Genomic DNA, 23,947 nt, shown 5'->3' with positions numbered 1-23,947 from the left:
TCTGCTTTCACGCAGCTAATGAAGACACCTCCGACACTGGGCAATTTACAAAAGAAAGGGTTCTGATGGACTCACAGTTCCACGCGGCTGGGGAGGCCTCACAATCGTGGGGGAAGGTGAAAGGTGTGTCTCATGTGGTGGCAAAAAAGAGAAGGGAGCTTGTGCGGGGAACTCCCTTTATAAAACCATCAGATCTCGGGAGACTTATTGTCATGAGAATAGCACAGGAAAGACCCACCCCCATGACTCAATTATCTCCCACTGAGTCCCACCCACAACATGTAGGAGTTATGGGAACCACAATTCAAGATGAGATTTGGGTGGGGACACAGCCAAACCATATCATAGCAAGGATGTCCCAGAAAGGGTGTAGGATCTGAAACCAATTCGGAGTGAGGAAGTATGCTTCTCAAGGTGGCCCAGCTGGGTGGAAGCGGCAGTCCCCACCCTCCCCTCTTGCCTTCTTGCCACTGCATGTGGTTCTGAACAGATGGGCACTCCCATCTTGTGTTTATGATAAATATCTAACAATGTAGTTTTGTGAGAAGTGTCTGCTGATACAGCCTTCCAGCAGATGCTGCAAACTGTGACCTGGGGCAGACCTCACCTCCAGACAGGCCCTGAGGCAGGAGAGGGCACTGGCCCATAGCTGGCCGCAAGCTCTTGGGTCATGCCTCTGCCAAGATAGGACACGGATACTTTTCAGTGCCTGGCTCGATATGCAAAATGAGACACAAAGATGGACCAGGAGGCTGCCCGCCTCAAGGGATGAGGGCTGGGTCCAGTTATCTGGGGAAACAGTAAGGTTCTCTGCCTTTCCACCACCCAGGCCTCCCCTGGTCTAAGGCAGGATCTCCTAGCCTCGGGGCACTTTAAAGATACCTCAGTGTGACTGAGTGGGCCTGGACAGGGCCTGGGCGTTGGTGATTCCCTGGGTGAAGGGAGGCCCCCGGCAGTCTCTGGAAGCTTCTTTCTGTTAGGAAAAGCTCTGGGCTTGACTCTGCTTGGAGAGTCAAGAACCACAAATCTTCTCTCAGCCTGTTTCTCCTTCAGCAAAATGGAATGGAAATGCTGTACCTATGTCCCCGGTGGCTATGAGACTCAAAAGAGACAGTGTTCTGGAAGGTTCCTGGTGTGTTGCAGTCCTCTAAGAACCTGAGTCAGAGCCACGTTGAGTCTCAGCTTCTTGGTTCCTTCTGTTTCTAACTCATCCATGCGATGGCTCAGGAAGGATGGGCAGGGTCCTGCCCCCTACTCAGAAAACACCATCCTGGTCCTGGGGATCCCTGCAGCGTTGGTCCCTATTTTCCCAGTGTGCGGAGCAAAATTGCTAACGGTGGGGCACACCACCAGCCTCCTGGGTTCTTTTCAGTTTGGGGGATTTTTGGACATTCCAAGGAATGTCACCTTTTTCTTTAAAAACACTTCAAAAAACATTAACACAAATATTAAAGCCTGTATTAGTCTTCCAAGAAAATACAGTTAACAGGCCAGGCACAGTGGCTCATGCCTGTTAACCCCAGCACTTTGGGAGGCCAAGGCGAGTGGATCAGTTGAAATGAGGAATTTGAGACCAGCCTGGCCAACGCGGCAGAACCCTGTCTCTACTGAAAATATAAACATGAGCAGGGCATGGTGATGCATGCCTGTAATCCCAGCTACGAGGCTGAAGCAGGAGAATCGCTTGATCCCAGGAGGCAGAGCTTGCAGTGAGCCAAGATCACACCATTGTACTCCAGCCTGGACGACAAGAGTGAAACACTGTCTCAAAAACAAACAAAAAAACAGTAATAGAGAAAAATCGTTTTTTCAAAGTAGTGACCTGAAACGAACAAAATACGCATCTAGCTTAAATGGGAGCCTGGTTTTCTCTATGCCCACTCAAGCCCCCTGCATTAGGGTGCCTTCACCCCGCATCCATCAATTCCTAAAATTGTGTGAGTGTGGGTGGACATTGCACACATAGTTTTGGTTTTACCAGATGCTCAAAGAAGAGTGAGAATGACAGTGTTGGCCACTTCAGGGTTATCAGGAATTCTTAGGCAATACTCACTTCTTCAGCGAATGCTTTCTGCTTCTGAGTTTCCTGGTATCCTTTGGGACTCCTGGCTATGTCATGTTTCTCTACTTTCAAAAGGGCTTCAGCCAGGCATGGTGGCATGAACCTGTAGTCCCAGCTGCTCAGGTTAAGGTGGGAAGATTGCTTGAGCCCAGGAATTTAAGACCAGCCTGGGCAATATAGTGAGATCCCTATCTCCAAGTAGATAGGTGGATGACAGATAGATAGATAATAAATAGATAAGTCACTAGACGATCCCCATCCTAAATCATACACCCACCCACCCACAAACAGGCCTTTGTGACGTCATGTTTTGTGGCCCGCCTGCCAGCACGCCCACAGTTGCCGCCACCTCCAAACTCATCAGTCACTGGCAAACAGGAGGAATGTGTGTGGCTTATGTCTGGGCATCAGTGGCTCTGGGAGACATCCTTGATCTTCTCCAGCTTCTCCTTCCACATTTTCCTTTGCAGTCTGGCAATATGTCTCAAAATGCATGCCTTTTGACCTAACAGCTCCACTTCTAGGACCCACTTACACGTGTGTGACATGTTCATACAGGGTTATTTATCCCTGTTGTTCATACACACCACTGCCTGTAATCACTGAAGGCAGGAGCAGCCTAGACATCCAGCCACAGAGTAGATGCCTTTTGGTACATCCATGGGGGTGGAATACTAAGCAGCCTGTGTATATATGCACTCACACACGTGTTTATATATGAAATATCTCTGGAGGATACACAAGGAACTGGAAATGATCACTGTCTCTGGGGAGGGTATCTGGGTGCCTGGGAGGCAGGTCAGGGGAGGAGTGGGCACAGGTATTACTATTTGGAAGACACTAAAAACAGCTCCTGGCCAGGTGTGGTGGCTCACCCCTGTAATGCCAGCACTCTGGGAGGCCAAGTCAGGTGGATTACTTGAGTCCAGGAGTTTGAGACCAGCCTGGGCAACATAGTGAAACACCATCTCTATTAAAAATACAAAAAATTAGCCGGGCGTGGTGGTGCATGCCTGTAATCCCAGCTACTTGGGAGGCTGAGGTGGGAGAATCACCTGAGCCCAGGAGGTTGAGGCTGCAGTGAGGTGAGATTCTGCCACTATACGCCACAAAACCAGTCCTTGGCTCTGTGGGCCAGACCTGGCGGGACAGTTGGCAGGGCTTGTCTCCCTTTCTCTGGCACTTTATCTCACCCTCCCTCCCTCCCTCTTCTCCTTGCAGATTGAAACCCACAAGCTGACCTTCCGTGAGAACGCCAAAGCCAAGACAGATCACGGGGCGGAAATCGTGTACAAGTCTCCGGTGGTGTCTGGGGACACGTCTCCACGGCACCTCAGCAACGTCTCCTCCACTGGCAGCATTGACATGGTAGACTCGCCCCAGCTCGCCACGCTAGCCGACGAGGTGTCCGCCTCCCTGGCCAAGCAGGGTTTGTGATCAGGCCCCCGGGGCGGTCAGTAATCGTGGAGAGGAGAGTGAGTGAAAGAGTGTGGAAAAAAAAATAATAATGACCCGGCCCCCACCCTCTGCCCCCAGCTGCTCCTTGCAGTTCGGTTAATCGGTTAATCACTTAACCTGCTTTTGTTGCTCGGCTTTGGCTCGGGACTTCAAAATCAGTGATGGGAATAAGAGCAAATTTCATCTTTCCAAATTGATGGGTGGGCTAATATTTTTTAAAAAACACTCAAAAACATGGCCACACCCAACATTTCCTAGGGCAATTCCTTTTGATGTTTTTCCCCCCTCTGTGTAGAAGAGGGAGAAGGAGAGGCTCTGAAAGTTGATTCTGGGGGATTTCAAGGGACTGGGGGTGTCCACCACCTCTGGCCCAATCCAGGGGGTGTCACAGAGGCAGCGGCAGCAACAAAGTATTTGAAACTTGGTGTTTGTGGAGCCACAGGCAGATGATGTCAGCTTTGTGTGAGTGTGACGGGGGTGGGGTGGGAGGCCGAGGCAGGGGCTGGGCAGAGGGGAGAGGAAGCCACGTGCTGGAGAGGAGACGCTGCCCTCCTCCAAGCCGATGGGAGGGCCAAGGCCTCTGCTGCCTGCAGCATCTCAGACCGAGTGGTGCCTGTCCTTTTTGGCTGGGGCCTGCTACGGGTTGGTGTGCCACCCTCTGCTGGGCAGCCTGTGGGAGAAGGGACAGCGGGCAAGAGGAGAAGGCAGGCCGGCGGGAGGGTGGTGCCCCATGGATGATTTCCTTGGAGAAGACTGATCTTGACGTCTGAGGGCGCTGGCCTCTTCCTCCCTTTCTGCAGGGTGGGGGGCCTGAGCTGAGAGACTTCTCTCTGCTCCACAAAACCCTGTTTTATTGAGTTCTGAAGGTTGGAACTGCAGCCACGATTTTGGCCACCTCACAGACCTGGGACTTTAGGGCTAACCAGTTCTCTTTTTAAGGACTTGTGCCTCTTGGGAGACGTCCACCCCGTTTCCAAGCCTGGGCCACCGGCATCTCTGGAGTGTACAGGGGGTCTGGGAAGTGGGTCCCGAGCCTCCTGTCCTTCCCATGGCCACTGCCATCACCCGTCTGCCCCGCCATGCCACTGTCTGCCGTGAGAGCCCAGTCACTGCCTGTACCCCGCATCACATCACCATGTCCCGAATTCCCAGCCTCACCACCCACTTTATCAGTAATGACCCTGGTTGGCTGCGGGAGGTACCTACTCCATACTGAGGGCAAAATTAAGAGAAGGCAAAGCCCAGGCACAAGAGTGGGACCCCAGCCTCTCTCTCAGTGCCAGTCATCCAACTGGTGTGCCCCTCACCACGAATCTCATGACCTGATTCTGTTCCCTGCCTCCTCCTCCCGTCACAGATGTAAGCCAGGGCACTGCTCAGCTGTGACCCTAGATATTTCTGCCTTGTTGACGTGGAGAGAGCCCTTTGCCCCAGAAGGCCTGGCCCCTTCCTGTGCTGAGCTGGCAGCAGGAGGCTGGGTGTCCTGGTTGTCAGTGATGGCACTAGGACAGGCAGGCAAGGCACCCAGGGCAGGCCCACAGTCCCGCTGTCTCCCGCTTCTACCCCAGCTTGTGGCTGCCAGCATCCCAGAAAGCCCAGCAGCTGCTCAGCTCCACATGCATAGAATCAGCCCTCCACACCCCCAAAAGGGGAACATGCCCCCTCGGAAATGGTTCTTTCCCCCCCAGTCTCAGCTGGAAGCCATGCTGTCTGTTCTGCTGGAGCAGCTGAACATATACATAGATGTTGCCCTGCCCTCCCCATCTGTACCCTGTTGCGTTGTAGTTGGATTTGTCTGTTTATGCTTGGATTCACCAGAGTGACTATGATAGTGAAAAGAAAAAAAAAGGACGCATGTATCTTGAAATGCTTGTAAAGAGGTTTCTAACCCACCCTCACGAGGTGTCTCTCACCCCCATGCTGGGACTCAGCTCCAGGAGGCCAGTGTGGCTCCATCCTGCTGGGGCCTCCCAAGTTTTGTAAGGCTTTCATCAGCATCTGGGACCCAACAGAGACCAGATTCTAGCATCAAAGGAGGCCCTTCAGCTGTGAAGGCCTGAAGCACAGGATTAGGACAGAAGCGATGGTGTCCCCCTCCCGACTCCCCCTCACTGCTCTGTGTCAGGGCAGAGAGAAGGTCTCGTGGCTGGCCTGGCTTGCAGCATGAAGATGGTTCTCTTTGGTCACAGCCTGAAGTCCCACCTCCTGCATCATAAGAAAAAGGAAGCCAGTGCCAGTTGGGGGGATCTGCAGCTCCCAGAAGCTCCATGAGCCTCAGTCCACCCCTCAGACTGGGTTCCTTTCCAAGCTTGCCCTCAGGAGGGGCAGCCCAGCCTCCCACCAAGGGCTCTGCAGCCACAGCAAGGATTGGGATGAATTGTCCTGGATCTGCTCCAGAGGCCCGAGCTGCTTGCCCGAGGAAGGATGACAAGTCAGGAGACACTGTTCCCAAAACCTGGACCACAGCACCCTCAGCCTGCTGACCTTGCACAAACTCCATCTGTGCCCATGAAAAAAGGGAAGCCGCCTTTGCAGAAAACTGCTGCCTGAAGAAACTCAGCAGCCTCGGGCCCAATTCTGCCACTTCTGGTTTGGGTACAGTTAAAGGCAACTCTGAGGGACTTAGACAGGAGTCCAGGGCCTCCCTGAGGGCTGGCAGCTTCATGTGCAGCTAGAGCTTTCCTTTCAAAGTCGTCTCTGGGCCCAGAACTCTTCACTGTGAGTCTCCCTGCAGTTTGCTGAGTCCCAACAATTCTCATAAGCGAAGGGATCTGAAAAGAAGGAATTGTCGGGTAGAGATCTGGTGGTGGGTAGAGGCATGCCCCCCTCAATACTGCCAACAGTTTTGGCTGCATTTCTTCCTGTACCTCAGTTCATCGTAAGTTCTTATGCCCTGCTCTTTAGCACCGTGGGCCTTATATGGAGGGCTCTGGAATCTTTCTCTTGTGGGGCAGGCTGTTGGGGCCAGCCTAAAGATCATGGCTTAGTGTGATCAGCGCTGGCAGATAAATTGCAAAGGCACGCTGGCTTGTGACCTTAAATGAGGACAATCCCCGTCCAGGGCTGGGCACTCCTCCCCTCCCCTCATTTCTCCCACCTGCAGAGCCAGTGTCCTTGGGTGGGCTAGATAGGATATACTGTATGCCTAGCTCCTTCAAGCTGTCAACTCACTTATCAATAGTTCCATTTAAATTGACTTTAATGGTGAGACTGTATCCTGTTTGCTATTGCTTGTTGTGCTATGGGGGGAGGGGGGAGGAATGTGTATGATAGTTAACATGGGCCAAAGGGAGATCTTGGGGTGCAGCACTTAAACTGCCTCGTAACCCTTTTCATGATTTCAACCACATTTTCTAGAGGGAGGGAGCTGCCATGGGGTTAGAGGTCCTTGGGGCTTCTCTTTTCCACCAACAGGCTTTCCCAGGCAGCTGGCTAGTTCCCTATTCCCTCCCCAGCAAAGTGCAGGCAGAAAGGCTTGTGTAGGAATATGGACATCTGGTTGCTTTGGCCTGCTGCCCTCTTTCAGGGGTCCTAAGCCCACAATCACGCCTCCTTAAAAGACCATGGCATCCTTCCCTCTAAGCCATTGGCACCTCCGTGCCACCTCTCACACTGGCTCCAGACACAGCCTGTGCTTCTGGCAGCTGAGATCACTCACTTCACCCTCCTCATCTTAGTTCTCCAAGCAAAGCCATGAGGTCGGGGCGAGGGCAGAGGTGATCACCAGCGTGTCCCATCTACAGACCTGTGGCTTCACAAGACTTCTGATTTATCTTAAGCTTTGAAAAGGGTTACCCTGGGCACTGGCCTAGAGTCTCACCTCCTAACACACTTAGCCCCATAGAAGTCTGCAGTGTTGAGCAGGACAATTTCTGGCACTTGCAAGTCCCATGATTTCTTTGGTAATAATTTTGAGGGTGGGGGGAGGGACATAAAATCATCTTAGCTTAGCTTCCTGTCTGTGAATGTCCATATAGTGTATTGTGTTTTAACAAATGATTTACACTGACTGTTGCTGTAAAAGTGAATTTGGAAATAAAGTTATTACTCTGATTAAAAAATAAGGTCTCCATTCATGGACTCCAAGGACAAGAAAGTGATATAGAATGTATATTTTTTAAGTTCTTTCCTACCCACCCTTAGAGAATTTAGCTCAAAACAGGAAATGACAGTATTAAAAGCTGGACATGAGGATTAACAGCTCTCTTTGGAGTGCTGAAGGTGAGAGTTCTCAGACTTGTTCATATGCAGTTGATTCTCTCATTGTGGTGCTGGCAAACCATCCTAGTCCAATTCAAAGGGCAATACAGTGCCTTTGGCTGACCTCACAATGCTGCACTCAGTTTGCAAGACCCGTGCCAGTGTATGCAAACCTGAGAAGGTTGGGGATGAGGATATGACAGCTTTCGTCCCTGGAAATTTAGTCCGGAGGCCTGGGGCTGGAGCAGAACACCAAGCCAATTAATTAGCTAAATAAATGACTTCGATTCCTGCTAGGTTTACAGAGCTGCCTTCTTCTTTCCTTTGGTGCCTTCTTATCATAGATGATTGAAGAATATTTCTACTAAACCAAGATAGGGATACCAGATAGTGTCTTCCTAACAATGCTACAAAGAAAAAAAAACAGTAATCCATCATATTATTCCTTAGTAACTATGCCAAGGTTATGACATTGAATCCTTAGATTCTCAGTTTCAAAATATTACTTTTCTTGCTCTTCCTGATGTGTCTGCCACTGCAGGCAGATGCTTAGGCAGAGCAGATTTTAACTGCAACTACAGAAGCAGCAACAGGCCAGCAAAAGAGAAATGCTCTATCTTAGAAAGCATGGCTTTCAGAGCCACAAGAGAGCCTCACTGACTGTTTCAGCTTGACTGCCATGCAAAGAAGAGAGTAGAGAACCAGCCACGTCCACTTATTCATCTTGCACAAAGAAAAGCACCTACCAGCCTAGGCTACATAGTGGGACACAGTCTCTACAAAAAAAAAAAAAAAAAAAAAAAAGAGAATCAGCTGGGCATGGTGGCACATGTCCATAGTCTTGACTACTGGGGAAACTGAAGTGGGAGGATCTCATGAGCCCAAGAGATCTAGGCTGCAGTGAGCCAAGATCAAGCCTGGGCAACTGAGCAAAACCTCACCTCAAAAAAAGAGAATCAAGCACGTAGCCTCCTCAGAAGAAAGATGCTATAATCTCAGCAGGCAAGAACCAATCCAGGCACTATGCAAATTATGTATCTCACCGACCCCCACCAAACCTCAGAAAAATTTAAAGGTGAGAAGCAAAATCTCCTTTAAAGAGTAATTTAGAATAGATACAAAATGTCAGACGGCTGACCGCACTAGAAGGAACATCAAGAGACAGTGGATTAACCGCTTTCACGCAACAAAAAGAAGATGGAGATAATCAGTGCAGATCGCCTCTCCTCCTGGCACCCCTTACCCTCAGTTAAAAGCCACCATCATCCTCTCTCTGGTGGCCCTGAGATGAACCTGCAGTGTTCCCACAAGACAGAATGGAGATTTTCCAAGGTATAGAGCAAGTCAAAGTACCCCAAAGAATGGCGCCAGACAGCCAGCTCCAAAGCTACCAATGCTACCATGCACACCCAGTTCAGTAAGCCCAGAAAGGCCTGGCACACAATATTCTGTAACTTTTTTTTTATTATTTTTTTCAATTTTTCCTTCTTTTTTTTTTAAGCACTAGTCTGTGCTTTGCGAACAGAATCAAGACATTAACAAAGATCAGCTTCTCTGAAGAAAAGCATTTCTATAGAACAAAGACAGCTACATGTTTCGCTGCCATTACACAGCTCCAAAGCAGGAAAAGAAAATATTTACAAAATACAAGGTTTTTTTTTTTCTTTTTCTTTTTTTCAATGCTAAAAGGGTTATTCAGAATTTTCAACCTTATAAATAGAAGAAGCACTTTATGCATAGGGATATGGTGCATTATTGTATTTTTTTTTTTTAAAGAAACAATGACAAACCCTTTAACTTGCAAACAGAAAAAAAAAATCACTAATGTTGAAAATTGTGAAAAAACCCCAACCATTAAGCAGTTGTCCACTATTTTTATACGATTACAAAATGGCCAAAAAAAAAAAAAAGAGTCTTCTCCCCCCTCCCCCTTTTTGGTGATGTGATCATACAGGAGACAGGCACAAGGTTAACAGAGAAGGGTGAAGAGGGGACAATGGGAACCACAGCTAGGACCAGACAATGTTCCACAGGCAAGGGGAGCATGAAAAGACTGAGTGGAATCAACACCGACAGGGATCTGGGTGTGAAGGAAACATGGCAACATCAATCAGAGAAAAAAAAAAATCAAACAGGGAGATGGCTGCTCACTTCCCACTACCCCCAGTTTGCAGGGGAGTGAGACTAGAGGTTAAGTAGTCCTAACCTGACCTTCAAAGATCAGGACAGATGGTAAAGACATTACGACTGGAAGGACAGGTTGTGGGTGTGTATGTGGCATGGGGGAGCAGACAGGGAAGGGGACCAAGGGGCAGGATGAGGGGAACCTGAGCAGCCACAGCCAGGTTACTGCAGTTAAGGAGTCAAAACAGAGAAGACCAAATGCAGAGGAAACAAAAATAGGTCTAGGGGAAGCTGCTCTGCTGGCTGAGCACTTGGTGAGAGCAGCTGGTGGGGGTGCTCCAGCACGAAAAACCAAGGGGGGACCCAGCCAGGAGGGCCACAGCTGAGCCAAGCCACAGGTGGGAGGGGAGAGGTAAGAGCCCAGAGCACCCTGCCCCATCCCACCCTAGCTCAAGAAGGCCATGCTCAACTGGAGCGCTCTGCCCGCCAGGCTGGTCCGCCCTGCCCACAGGTGCGAAGGAGGGGGTGGTCATCTAAGATCAGTAAGTCCAGTGATTCAACAGTGCAGAGGATGTGACAGGACCAGGCCAGCAGGGTCTCATCCTGAACTTCTGTTTGCCAATGGGAGGAAGTGCTCAGGTGTGTGACAAGAAAACATGGAAACAAAAACAAAACAAAAATTAAAACAAGAAAAAAAAAATACCAAAGTAGGATCTAAATTCCTTAAGTTCACTAAAAACTGTGAAAATTTCCGGCATATGATGTTTGAATATCAAACGCAGAGATTTCTGAAGCTTTAATGCCAATAGTTAGTGAGTCTGTTTAGATTCTTGTCTCCCGCTCATCTGTGAGTCGGGCGCTGAGCTGTGGCTGCTACTGCCAGATGCCGACTCTTGAGGGGGACGGTGGGAGGCGAGGTGGGCGCCACCTCGGTCTCCCGGCCAGTCTTGCTGCCTGAGGTGCGCCGAGTACAGCGGGCTGCTCGCTCCTGTGCATCCAGCTGGTCCTCACACTCCGCCTGGGGACTGTGCGCCAGGGGAAAGGTCCGCCGTTCCCAGGGCTGGACAGACTGTAGGCAGACAAGTTGCTCTGTGAGGACCCAGTTGCAGCCAGCCTACTTCCTGCTCCAAGGCCCTGTCATAAACCTTGTGGCCTTGAGCCTAGGACCAGTCTGTCTAGAGTTTCCCAAGTAGTCTGGGAACACCCCTCACAGGGTGGGAACCTTTTTAACAATGATCAGTACAGTTCCACTGGACACTGAGGAGGTCAATTTAAGTGCAGCCCCTTGTCCCTTCAAAAGGGAGGAGGAGATGGCTTATGATGTAGATCCCTCTTCAGCAGGTGCTGTCCCTTCCTGGTTCCATCCCTAACCACGCCAACCCCACACAAAGGCTGTGTCCCTTACCTGTTCATCCAGCCCCAGTTCTGGCGTGGAACAACGGGTATCCTCACTGGCTAAGTGTCTCGGAGTGTCCCGAGCCATAGGCGTGAGGGGTGCAGAGTGCAGTTCCGGGCTAATGGGGCTCCTAGGGGACTGGCCATGGGCGTATTCCGACAAAGAGTGGCTACTGCTGACATCAGGGGAGGCAGGCTGGGGGGTGGAGGGGTTGGCACTGCCCAGCTGGGGGGTTGTCCGGCCGTCTGATGACCTGTAGGACCTATACACCAAGAAATGCAAATCTGAGTGCCTGGGAAATACGTTTATTTGTTGGGGTAGAGGGCATGAAAAAAGCATCCCCACTGGAGGGGCTGATGTGAACGAAGACTAACAGATTTTCCTTAGGATCCAGCAATTCCCATTCTTCCCACTACTCTCTGGAGGGGTAGGTATAAAACATCTACCATCCCAAGAAAAAACCATGGCTGAACAATGCTGGGGTGAGTCCCTATCAAAGTGCCTACTGAATTCAGGAGGTTAGGGAGATTAGTGAACTTTGAAAACTGTAGTCAAAGAAAAAATGGTAAAAATAAGAGCCCCTAAAACTTTCTACTTGAGAATCATGAGGGTTTCTGCCACTGTTAATAATAAATGGAGATTGGGTAGTGATGGATATAAGGGGGGCAGTTCCTTCAAGTGGCATCATAAAGCCACTGTCCACTGTCCAAAGGAAGGTTAACTTGTAGTGGGGCCTTCCAAGCTCCCCTGGTTGAATCACCATGACTCCCCAGCTGTCTTCCAAATGGCAGAGATCATGGGAATTTATCAGAATTGAACAGTGACTCCTCAGCAAGGATCTAGCACTTGGCTCCTTATACCTCCACTAGTTCCAACAAACACCAAGGAACTTCTGAGCACTTTCCCACTGCCAGTAGATGAATATGATGACCAACCAAGAGATAGCAGCAATTCCACAGACTCAGGTAGGGCCCAAACTCCCTGTCTACCCTCTCTCCACAGGCCCTGGGGACCCATGCCTGCCCCATCACCTGCTGCCTCGCCGCTGGGGTGGCACACTCGTGGTCCACAGCCACCGTGCCCTCTCCATCTCCTCACATTTGGCATGTAGGGCGGCAAAGGCTGCGTCGGACAGGTCCTCAATCTGCAACAGAGAAGCTTTATCAATCCCCTCTTTTCTCCTAGAGTTAAGAACCAGTCCCATCCCATTCTAGGCTCTTCCCAGTCACGACAGGAATACAAGGAGCTTGCACTTGACACCCAAAGGTCCTGAGGCCATCTAGGGTGTGTGCACTCGTGTGTGTGCGTGCGCACACATGCGCTTGTGTACACGTGTGTTCTTCTAAGAGAAGGACCATGCCATTACCTCCTCATTCTCCTCATCAGGACTCCCCTTCAGAGACTGAAGATCAACCTCCCGCCAGCTGCAAAACCAAGAACGGACAATCATGAGATAGCAAGCAGGCTGCAACCCAGGGCAGGGTCAAAGTGTTCATGCAAGGATGAGAATCCTGCACCTGCATGACACTGCTCTCTGTTGGGCAGGCTCTGCCCTACCACAGCTCAGTCTCCTTACCCCTCAAGGCCTGTGAAATTGGCCACCTACTCAAATGCCTGTGAAGGCCAGAAGTTAGAGAAGTGGCCTGGGGTGGGCTGAGGCTGAGACACTGTGACAAACTCAAGAAAAGAAACCTGTTTAAAGAGGACCACCACTGTTCAGGACCAGCTGATTGCTCCCATATGGAACTGCATATCCAGGGCTGCCTCATTTTCTGTTTGGCAATAAAAGCTGGAAACACAGTTTTATGTGAAATCCTGCTTTGATGCTGACAACAAATTCAGTATTTTAAAACATACTGTATGTTTTGACCAAACCTGTCTCTAGACCAGTAAGTCAGTGGCCTACCAGGTTGTGACTGCTGGTTCGTTTGGTGTATACCTATAATGGAATGAGAGAGAACTATATACAGAAATAATTTCACTCTTATTAGATAAAGAATTTCTCTTAATGAGAAGAGAGAACCAAAGACTAGAGCTCAAAGCTTGGTCAGAAGAGAAAAGAGAAAAGGCAACAGCAGGAAGAATGGGGAGAGGAGCCAACTATTCCGAGCTTCTACCTGGGAGTAAGGATTTCCTTGTATTGCAGTTTCTCCACGCGGGTTGTTGCAGCAACAGACATTGGGATGACAATGTTGTTAATATCGAATGAGCTCTCTCCCCTTCTCCTCCTTACTGGCTGCTGCTGTAAGATAAAAGTTAAGTTTAAAAGGGAGACACAATTTTATAGACATCAAATCTTCATCCAAGACTTAAAGCAGCATCACCAGTAACAAGGCATCTGGGTCCTTGGGTTAAAGCTGAGTAGTGACCACAGCAGCTGCTCTCACCTAGGAGGCAGACTACAACAGCAAAAACCTCACAGAGAAATACTAGGAAGTTGTGAGGAGTTATTCCCATTCATAAGTCCCACTGGTCACCCTCTTCCTTCATGGACTCATGTGTAAAGAGACTGGTTTAAATTTCATAGGGGAGGGTACCTGGGATCTTAACTGTTGGGGTTCCTACTCCATATACACCTCTATTAACCCCCTCTCCTTTTAAAATCCTCGTTTCCCTCCTTTATCCCCCTTTATGACTCAGACTCATAGTGGCCCTCCCCTAAAAGCAGTGCATGAAATCTTATCCTGAAAGATGCCCAAAGGATAGGCCCATCTCAATAAATCATCTAACCTTAGTTGTCATGAATGCATCTCCTTCTCAAATATCTGAACTCTTCAGCTAAATGTGCACCCACCATCTGCTGAGTCTTTATGTGATTTCCCCTCTTTGGAATTATTCTTGGGAAAGAGCTGAGAGCTTTCTAGCTGTATCAAAGGAGATGGAGGGAAACTGAAGAGGAGAACCTGACTATAACTCACATTCCTGGAGAAAGGAAATTTGCTTCTACAGGAAGTTGAGAAGACCAAACTCTTAGAAAAATAAGACTTCCAAGGATCCACTATCCGAGGGAGAGGTAGGCATCTACAGTAGTTGGGAGACCATGGAAGTAAATGGCTTAGTCTCTTAGATGGAAGAAAAAGTCCACTAACTGCTGCTGCCCAGATAGCTAATACCCTATCCTGTTGGAGTCTGACTCCTAAGTGGGAGCAGCTGCTATAGTCACTACTCAGCTTCAACCCAATGACCCAGATGCATGGTTATTGGTGATCCTGCTTTAAGTCACAGCAACTGAGCTGTGAGAGGCCAGAGGGAAACAGTGGGATAACAAACATGTTCCCATGGCAACAAAACAGCTGAAAAACACCTAAGAGGCTGCATTTACACCTAAACCACCAAGTGTGGTTCGCCCATAGGGAAGGGGTTAGTGGAGGAAGGAGTCCCCTACAACTAACCACTCTATCCTCTGTTCCTGAAGGGTGAGGTATCATTTATTCATTCTTACCATCTTAGGACATTCTCAGAGAATGTTAAAAGTCAGTGCTTCCTGGGCCAGAGTTTCAGCCACTATCATTTATAACTGCGGATGACCACTTCAATTTCTTTCTCTATCAAATCAGATGACTGTCAATGACCTCAGAAATTTAGGATAACTACTTAACCCAAATGGTTGAACAGACTTTTGGGAATCTTGGCTGACTGAGTTCTGCAGCTGAGGATTAGTGATCTCATAGTAGAAGGCCTCTGCCACTGCCACAGTTCTGCTGAAATTATACATCCCACTACAAGAACTGCATCTTAAGAAAGCCTTAAGAGAGACAGCCTTCCCAGTATCTTGCTCAACAATAAATGTGAAACTGCTGGCACAAACAGGTATATACTTTCCCTGAATCTTCTTGGGCTTGTTGTTAGTACCTTCAAGAAGGAGAGACTAGAGCAAGCTGTGGGATGGTTCAGTGGGCTCTGTATCTTAATCTCCACCTAGACACCCTAGACACCCACTGGGCTCTGTATCTTAATCTCCACCTAGACACCCTAGACACCCACTGCCCCCCCCATTCTGTCAGCTACTCATTTGGTCTAAATCAACTACTCTATTTAGAGCCTGAGGTAGAGAGCCGGTGATGAGAATAAAACTGGTTCCCAAACTTGCTTGTGTATCAGAAGCAAGATTAGGAGTATTAAAAAAAAAAAAAAAAAAAAAAGGTTCTAGGACTCCTACCCTCTTTTATAAAATCAAAATCTTTTGTTTGTTTTATAGATGAGGTCTCACTACGTTGCCCAGGCTGGACTCAAACTCCTGGGCTGTGATCTTCCTGAGTAGCTGGGGCTATAGGCATGCACTCTCACACCCAGCAACAAATCAGATCTTTAGAAGTGTTTGTTTGATTGGTTTTATTTTTTTAAAGCTGCTGAGGGGATTCTGATGCAGCTACAGGCTTGTGGGAAGCACTGAAACAAACACTCCCTCTCTTTTCTCTATTGTTTCTCCAGTGTCCTCTGGCTTCTTTACTTCATTTTAAGGACAGCTGGCCCTCTGTATCCATTGGTTCAACCAATTATGGATTGAAAATATTTGGGGGAAAAAATTTTGTCTGTACTAAATATGTACAGATTTTTCTTGTCATTATTCCCTGAACAACAGAGCACAGCAACTATTTATATAGCACATACACTGTATTAGGTATTGTCAGTAATCTGGAGATGATTTAAAGTACATGGGACTTAAAGCATATGCATAGGTTATATGCAAATACTATCCCATTTTATATTAGGAATGTTGAGCAACTATAGATTTTTGCTATCTATGAGAGGTCCTGGAACCAATCTCCACCAAGATACTGAGAGCCTGCTGTATCTGGCCTATCTTCTTTTTTTTTTTTTGAGACCGAGTCTCGCTGCAATGCCCAGGCTAGAGTGCAATGGCATGTTCTCCACTCACTGGAATCTCTGCTCCTGGGTTCAAGTGATTCTATTGCCTCAGCCTCCTGAATAGCTGGGACTACAGGCACACGCCACCATGCCCAGTAATTTTTGTATTTTTAGTAGGGACTATATTTCACCATATTGGTCAGGCTGGTCTCAATCTCCTGACTTCAAGTGATCCACCCACCTCGGCCTCCCAAAGTGCTGGGATTACAGGTGTGCATCACTGTGCCTGGCCTATCTTCTTTCTTTTAAATTAAATCCAGAGTCTTTGAGAGCCTCAGGGATTAGCATAGTGCTATACATAAGATTTTTACTCAATAAATAGTAAGTAAAAATTTCAAGTGATCCAGGCCTAAGTTATAATTCTCCAGACACAGAAATACACTGAAGTACTCACCAAGTCCTGAGTCTGTGAGTTCAGATTTTCTATCAGGATTAGTTTAGACTCTCTTTTATATTACTTTGGTTATCTGATTATAATTCTCCAGACACAGAAATACACTGAAGTACTCACCAAGTCCTGAGTCTGTGAGTTCAGATTTTCTATCAGGATTAGTTTAGACTCTCTTTTATATTACTTTGGTTATCTGATTATAATTCTCCAGACACAGAAATACACTGAAGTACTCACCAAGTCCTGAGTCTGTGAGTTCAGATTTTCTATCAGGATTAGTTTAGACTCTCTTTTATATTACTTTGGTTATCTGAAACCCTTTGCTGCTGGATAACTGAGTATGTAAGGAATGCCACACACATATTTAGATAAAATTTGTGGGTGAAGGAGGTAAAGGAGGAGGAGAGCAAAGAGACCATTTGGAAAAGAATGATTTGTAAGAGCAAAGAGAGAACAATGTGAATTCCTAACTGATCACAGGAGCCTAGTGCGTACATTTTGTGAGCTTAGAAGTTTCCTGATCTAGGCTCTGAAGGAACTTCCTAGGGTGCCTCTGCAATACTCACCCAGGCTTAGCCTGCGTAGTGTAATGGTAAGAGAGCTGGCTCTGCAGTCAGACTACCTGAGTTTGAATCATAATTATAACCTTCACAAGCTGCCGTGACAGTTCTCATGCATAAAATATGAAATCCACAGTACCAACCTACACCTCAAAAGGCATTATAACATGTAACCCATGTAAATCACTGAGCACTGGCATGTAGTAAGTGTTCAATAAACATTACAGTTGTGGAGTTTTACTATCACCATTACCATTATTATAATTACTATACAAAAGAATCATACAGTAGGTACATAGCAGCTACAGGTATGTACGTTCAAAAGGGCATACTTAAGAAATTAAAATATTAGAATGAAATTAAAGGAAATGTGTCTGGAACAGCTGTGGAAACTGCTTCCAGATGAAGTGTGGTACTGTAAAATATGGTGTGTGCATGCCAAGTGTCCTGCCATGGGGCCTGTTGGATCTACCTGCTCTGTGTACCTAAAAAGCAAGGACTCTGCCTTCTCCCTTCCCTTCTCTTCTGGTACCCTCACGCCCAGTGTTTATTCTCAGTACTCCACCTCCACTCACCCGGAGAGTAAAACCAAGGAAATCAAACACTGCTTCCAATGCCCATGGGAATCTCCCCTCTACCCCTCCTCTCATGTTCACTTCTTGGGCCAACAGGGTTAGGGCTATGGAATTGTTGAGTCCTGTGTGAAACTTAGTCCAACAGATCTTGAATAGTCACAAGTCACCTTAAGAGTTTGTCCCTACATGAAGCTTTCTATGGATGGCTCAGCATAAATCCATCTCTACTGTGAAAAACAATTCAAGAAAAACAACAGGAGGTCAAGTACCGTGACTTTGACTTTAAAATGGTACATACATACATACACAATGATGAGCTGAGTTCCCATAAATGCCCTGGTCTTTATAACCCACCCTCTACACTGTCCTCTGGAGCCACTTGAGTGAGCTGTGACCTGCAGAGTGGGTGTCTGGCCAACCCCACACAGGTACTTACCGATGTGCTGGCTGCAACCTGTGAGCTAGAGCTAGTGGGTGCAGGGGAGTCTGAGGAGGTGGAGAGCTGTCGCACCAAGGGACTGTGTGGAGGATGGTGGGTGGCTGCCAAGTAGCTCGAACTGCTCATGTCTGTGTGATGCTTCAACACTGAAGTCAACAGAAAAGAGAGAAATACATGGTTATCTTAACCAACGTTACTTTAACACAAGCTTGGAATGGCAGCAATACACGTTAAAGGCAAAAAATGTTTTCTACGCCTAGAGGATAAAAAGGTGAAGCACACTAGTTGTGGGAAGTAGGGGCAAGGCAGAAGTTGCTGTAGCAGTTAAGAAGTGACCTGCATTTAGAAGCAGTAGCGTCCCTCTACTCTGCTTTCCTAGAAAGTGAAGGACAAAGCTGGGGGCAATTAAGAGAAGCCTAGGCTGCCCCAGAAAGCCCTGAGCAGGTGCAGTTGTAGGTAGAGGTGCCATGGGCCTGGCCCTACCTTCACTTCTCTCAGATGAATGGTCTCGCAATCTCATTTTGCTGTGGTTTGGGTCATGCACGGGTGGCGGTGGGTTGAGCAAGCGCTCTGCTTTTGGCGCTGTCACTCGCTCCACCATGGGCACGGCCCCCACATCGTCTAAGTGCTGCCTGTGGGTCCTGTCAGGCCGGGTTTGGTGATGGGACAGCTCTGAAGAGGGGAACAGAAAAAGAGCTGTGAAATATGTTCTCTCAAATATTTTCTTATTTGAGTTCCAAGTTCTCGAGTTCTCTCTAGGCCAATGCTGTATACCCAGGGCAGCAGGACAGTCCTTCAGGACTGAAATTTCTAGTAAATAGCACAATAGCTAGGATAGGCACAAGGAGCCCAGAACCAGAGAAACATGACACCAGGATACAGAAGACAGCCTGCATGTAGATGAACCCAATGCCATCCCATTGCTGGGTGTTCACAGAGCATTTTGAGTTTTGCCCCAAGATCCATGGTGTCTACAATAGCTCCCGAAGTCCATCTGAGAGCATCCAACACAAGCAGCAGCAGTCACTGTGAGCTGAGTTTGTATCAGTCAACTGCCTCTCCCAACCCCAACATGCATGCAAACTACACATTTGAGAATATAAAAGGAATGAAAAATCACTGACACTCTGGGGAACTTCCTGGCTCCCCGACACTTACTGGCTGTTGTTAGGAAGGAGCTGACCAATTTGTGCCTGTCCTTACGAGCTGGATCTGGCAGACTGCCCGGCATGGGTGATCTGTGCTTAAGTGATAACTTTTTAGGAGGTTTGATTTTGTCAAAAGGCTTGTTCTGCCACTGAGATTTCAGCATGCTCTGGAAATGCAGGCTTGTGGGAACATCTGCAAGAAACATAAAATGCTACAGGTTAGTCCAAACACCTGGCCTCTCTAGTGTTCAAGACCTACACCCCACCCTTCTTTAATTTGCCCAGTGGCCTGACACTTGGCAGGGAAGTGCTGTCATATGGAAGATCTGTTTATGTGAACATTACTGACGGTGATTCTTCTATTTGCAAGCAGGTCACTTTTGCTTTTTACTTTCAAGTCCCAAGGGAAAAGAAACAAAACAAAACACCTTTTTGTTTTGTTGATGGGAGTTTTTGTTCTTGTATCCTTGTTTGTTGACTTTATTGGTTTGAAAATTAACATCCTGTTTCTATTCTAGAGATTTAAAAGCATATTTAAGCCTACTTCTATCACTATAGAGTTAATCAGGATGCAATTCAACAATATTCACTGTCTATCTTATCAGGCACTGTACTGAGTACTACATCCTCTCTCCAAATAAGAAGTACATACCATTCTCCTTCCTTCCACTGCCGCCTGGCCAATTCCCATCATGAGATTATTGGGGATTTTTAGCTGACTAGTTAATGTTCAATATCACAAATCAACATCTTTTGGACTGAATTATTTTTTATGCTGTTTCTTATCTTTCCATTTTCTTAGATTTTTCCCAAGAATGTATCCTTGAGTAATTCCTTTAGGAAAGGAATTTCTAGATCTAAACCATTTTCCTCTTAAACATTTAAAGCTATTCTTCCATGTATTCTAATATCCAGTGTTGTCTAAGAAGGAGTCATTTTCTTTCTTACTTGTTGGTGGTCTGGTTTTCGCCTTTTAAGCTTTTGCAAAAAACAACAACAAAACTTGTGGTATTACACTGACTCTATATAGATCAACTTAGAACTTCCGTCTGTTCTGCCATCAATACTGAATCTTTCAATCTACTGATGTGGTATCTCCCTTTCATTTAGGTTTGTCTTGATTTTCTCTTGGCAGTGTTTAGTAATTTTCGACATACAGGTCTTAAATCTGTTAGGTTTATTCCTAAGAATGAATGTTTCTGATGGGCAGAAACTGGAAGAGTCTGCAGGGCTCAGAAGAAGACAGGAAGATGAGGAAAAGTTTGAAACTAAGAGACTTGTTAAATGGTTTTGACCAAATACTGACAGAAATATGGACAGTGAAAGCCAGGCTGACGAAGTCTCAGATGGAAAGATAATACCTTTTAAAATTTCAATTTCCAGTTCTTATTAGTATATAGAAATACAATAAATTGCTATATAATGACCTTGTAAGCCTGTGAAATTACTTCGTTATAGGCCTTCTCTTGTTTATTCAGTAGGATTTTCTACAGACTTAAGTACACCGTCTACTTTCTGATCTGTTTTTTTTGTTTGTTTGTTTGTTTGTTTTTCTGAGATGGAGTCTTCCTCTTGTCACCCAGGCTGGAGTGCAATGGTGTGGTCTCGGCTCACTGCAACCTCTGCCTCCCAGGTTCAAGCGAGTCTCCTGTCTCAACCTCCCGAGTAGCTGGGATTACAGACACCCACCACCAGGCCTGGCTAATTTTTGTATTTTTAGTAGAGCCGGGGTTTTACCATGTTAGCCAGGCTGGTCTCAAACTCCTGATGTCCTGACGTTGTGATCTGCCCACCTCAGTCTCCCAAAGTGTTGGGATTACAGCCATAAGCCACCACGCCCAGCTCCAATCTGTATTCCTTTTTACTTCTTGCCTATTACTCTGACTAGAACCTCTGGTGATATAACTTTGATATTTTTCTTTTTATGTTTTCAATATTCTGACATTTCACCACCATGGATACAGGTGTGAATCTGTTTTCAGGCTTCTGCAAAGCTTTCCAGGAATATTTAAATCTAAAGGACAGCACATTTTTCCTCACCTCTCAGTTCCTCCTGGGAATCAGTAACCACCTGGGGCATGCTCAAAAGTTCTAGCCAGAGTCCCTCTCCACTGCTTCAGAATAGAATGAAACACCACTACTTGAAGGAAGAAGGCACCGGTGGGGTGAGAGGACAGGAAAGGAAAATCTAACCTAGCTATTCCAAAATGAGTCCAAATTTATCACCCAGACAAATGCCCAGGTCCTATCACTTCTCCTTCTGCCCTTTAATTCTGGGTCAAAAACCTTCTCTAAACAGTTCCCACCTCACAGTTACTTAATCCTGGCATAAGCTTTGGGCTGTTTTTCTATTTATTTCTCCATAGTTATCTCGTCTTTTTTCTATCTTTCAAAAATCATTACAAATTCCAGTCAATGATGGCATATCTTCTAGAACTATTAGAAATTTATACTGTCTAATATATTTTCTAAAAGCTTATGGGGTTTTGGCTCCCAGGTAGCACAGAGGATATGCTCAATCTGAACTGGGGTTAAGAAAGCAGGGAGGAGAGGTCCAAATTAACATTACTGAACCCATTATTATTTGGCAAGCACTGTGTGTTTATCATCATGTGTGTGCCACTTAATCTTCATAACGGTTCCATGAGCCAAGCACCATTATGCTTATTTTAAAGATAGGAAACAGGTGCAGAAAGGTACATTAACTCTGTCCAAGGTTACACAGTTTAACAAGTAACAACCAACATTCAAACTCAGGATTATACAACCCTAAATAACCCATACTCTTAGACGATATACCTTGAAGCTACTCACTGACCCAGAGGATGGAGAGGATTCTGTAGCAAAATCTGTTATTTCTCAAATTATTCCCAATAAATGGACAGTACAAGATATTTTTCAAGTCAGTTCTGCAGTTTAAAACAAATTTAGCCAGGCCTGCCTATGGTACAGATGATGAATTTCATGACACTGAATGTTAGGCCTTCCAGAACTGGAATGAAAATATTCCTGAGTGGGGAAAAAAAAAAAAGCTAATATTCTCAGGGATGATTTTTCCCAGTGGGTAAGCAGCCCCAGCTCCACAATTTCTCTAAGAATATACTCCTGGGCTTTATGACAGTGAAACACATTAGGAAAACTATTAAAGTTTTAATGAAAACAAACATTTGCTACCTGTGCAAGTGTAAAGACACAGTCTCTGAGGACACTGCTATCTTCTCAAATGTTTTTCATACTCATTCTTTTCCACACTTAAAAACAAACCCAGCTATACCAAATCCTAGGAAATAAAGCATTGTCTAGAAGCACTCAGCGCCCTGTAGAACAATCTGAAAGCTGGGCTGAGCTAGAATATATAAAAGAGGCTCAAGAAAGGAGAGACAGTCACTTCCTGTCCATCCCACAACATCCCTTTATCAGCAGAGCAGTTACTCCCACTTGGCAAAGGCTGTGTATATTTTGTGTAATGGACTCCAAAAGCACAGATTTTTTTTTTTCCCTTTTATTTTCCCCCATTGTTCTCCCAAACCTGAAAATGAAGCCAGGGAAAAAAACGGACAGGGATTTGAGAGACCTGGTTATAGTGAAATCAGCAATGACTAGAAATAAGTAGGCCTGGATTCAGGTCCTGGTTCTGTCACTGAGTAGAAGGAGAAAGCAAGAACAAATTACTAAGCTGGGCTTTAGTTCCACCTCCTGTGAAATGAGGCAGTGGGGCTAGATTAGGGCTAGCAACATTCTAGCATACATTCTCTAACCCTCTGCTCCAAACACAGCTGTCTTTTCTGTTGTACTGGAGACCTCAGATTCTTCCCAAACAATACATTAAATAACTCCAGACAGTTACAATCAATTAATTTGAGCAGGCACAAGAAAAGACATCTATTAGTTACCGCTAGATTACATGATTGCTAGGTGACTCTTCAACTGAAACTCCACTCCTAAATACTTCCCCTCAACTAAATGCTCTTCAATACTTGGCACACTGTAGAACCCAAGTCATGGAACACTACCCTTGTGCCCTTGAGTTGACATATTAAAGCAGAATCAAGAGCAATTCCTCTTTAAACCCAGTATAAACAGTTTACCGAACTCCGGATGCTAAACTTTGTTAGACAGTTGCAGAAAATTTACAACAACAACAAGTTTGCTGTGTTGCCTTTTAATTGCTTGGGGAGTTAAATCTCCCGGTCAGCAAAAAAGAAAAAAAAAAAAAAAAAAAAGATCTCTCAGGAATTGCTGGTCTGAGTTCACATACTAACAGGTGATAATATCTAGGTTTTGTAAAGTTTAAAATCTGAAATAGACTGGATATGGGACCTGAAAGTAAGCAAAGAAAGGGACATGAAATGGAAGAGAACACAACAGAGATCCGTTCAGCTAGAGGTCTTCCTACATTCCATACCCACATGGGTACACTGCTATTTTCAGAGAAGAGGATGCAGATCCTTATCAGGTAAATAACAGGAAAATAAGACGAATTACTAATGTCATCCTTAAGTTATTATTCCCTCAAACAAAACGAAAGATGAATGAGAAGACCCTGACAACTTCAGGATCACTAAGGTCTGACATTCCATGATTCGCCTGGCTGTCTGGCTCATTACTTTCCACCATTTTCTCAGGCGCACTTTTTAAGGGTGTTTTGTAATGCTCACTTCTTCCTCCTGCTAGGAAGTTGCTGGGTTTGGCAAGCTCTCTCAAAATACCATAGATCTTCATGGC

The 23,947-nt window shown here is 46.4% G+C and overlaps 2 protein-coding genes across 25 annotated transcripts in view; one reads left to right on the top strand and one right to left on the bottom strand.

The window, feature by feature from the left end:
- The window catches only part of MAPT (microtubule associated protein tau), a 128,802-nt gene extending 123,509 nt beyond the window's left edge, over nucleotides 1–5,293 (top strand). For all 9 annotated transcript variants that reach the window (XM_021673728.2, XM_021673723.2, XM_021673722.2 and 6 more), the window contains one exon: nucleotides 3,284–5,293. In XM_021673728.2, coding sequence (XP_021529403.2) covers nucleotides 3,284–3,499 — 216 coding nt within the window. In that variant the 3' untranslated portion in view covers nucleotides 3,500–5,293. The remainder of the gene's footprint in view (nucleotides 1–3,283) is intronic.
- A 3,873-nt stretch (nucleotides 5,294–9,166) lies between these two features.
- The window catches only part of KANSL1 (KAT8 regulatory NSL complex subunit 1), a 211,417-nt gene continuing 196,636 nt past the window's right edge, over nucleotides 9,167–23,947 (bottom strand). For 6 of the 16 annotated variants that reach the window (XM_021673729.2, XM_021673730.2, XM_021673731.2 and 3 more), the window contains 8 exons: nucleotides 19,233–19,415; nucleotides 18,558–18,746; nucleotides 18,072–18,220; nucleotides 13,358–13,482; nucleotides 12,607–12,664; nucleotides 12,272–12,384; nucleotides 11,250–11,502; nucleotides 9,167–10,913 (listed from right to left, as the gene is read on the bottom strand). In XM_021673729.2, coding sequence (XP_021529404.2) covers nucleotides 10,686–10,913; nucleotides 11,250–11,502; nucleotides 12,272–12,384; nucleotides 12,607–12,664; nucleotides 13,358–13,482; nucleotides 18,072–18,220; nucleotides 18,558–18,746; nucleotides 19,233–19,415 — 1,298 coding nt within the window. In that variant the 3' untranslated portion in view covers nucleotides 9,167–10,685. The remainder of the gene's footprint in view (nucleotides 10,914–11,249; nucleotides 11,503–12,271; nucleotides 12,385–12,606; nucleotides 12,665–13,357; nucleotides 13,483–18,071; nucleotides 18,221–18,557; nucleotides 18,747–19,232; nucleotides 19,416–23,947) is intronic. The other 10 variants (XM_021673735.2, XM_064369348.1, XM_064369345.1 and 7 more) reach the window with 3 other exon arrangements.

Source organism: Aotus nancymaae, unplaced genomic scaffold, assembly GCF_030222135.1.
Source record: "Aotus nancymaae isolate 86718 unplaced genomic scaffold, 86718_ANA_hifiasm-v0.15.2.pri h1tg000089l, whole genome shotgun sequence".
NCBI lineage: Eukaryota > Metazoa > Chordata > Mammalia > Primates > Aotidae > Aotus > Aotus nancymaae.
This window is presented reverse-complemented; position numbering and strand designations above follow the sequence as displayed.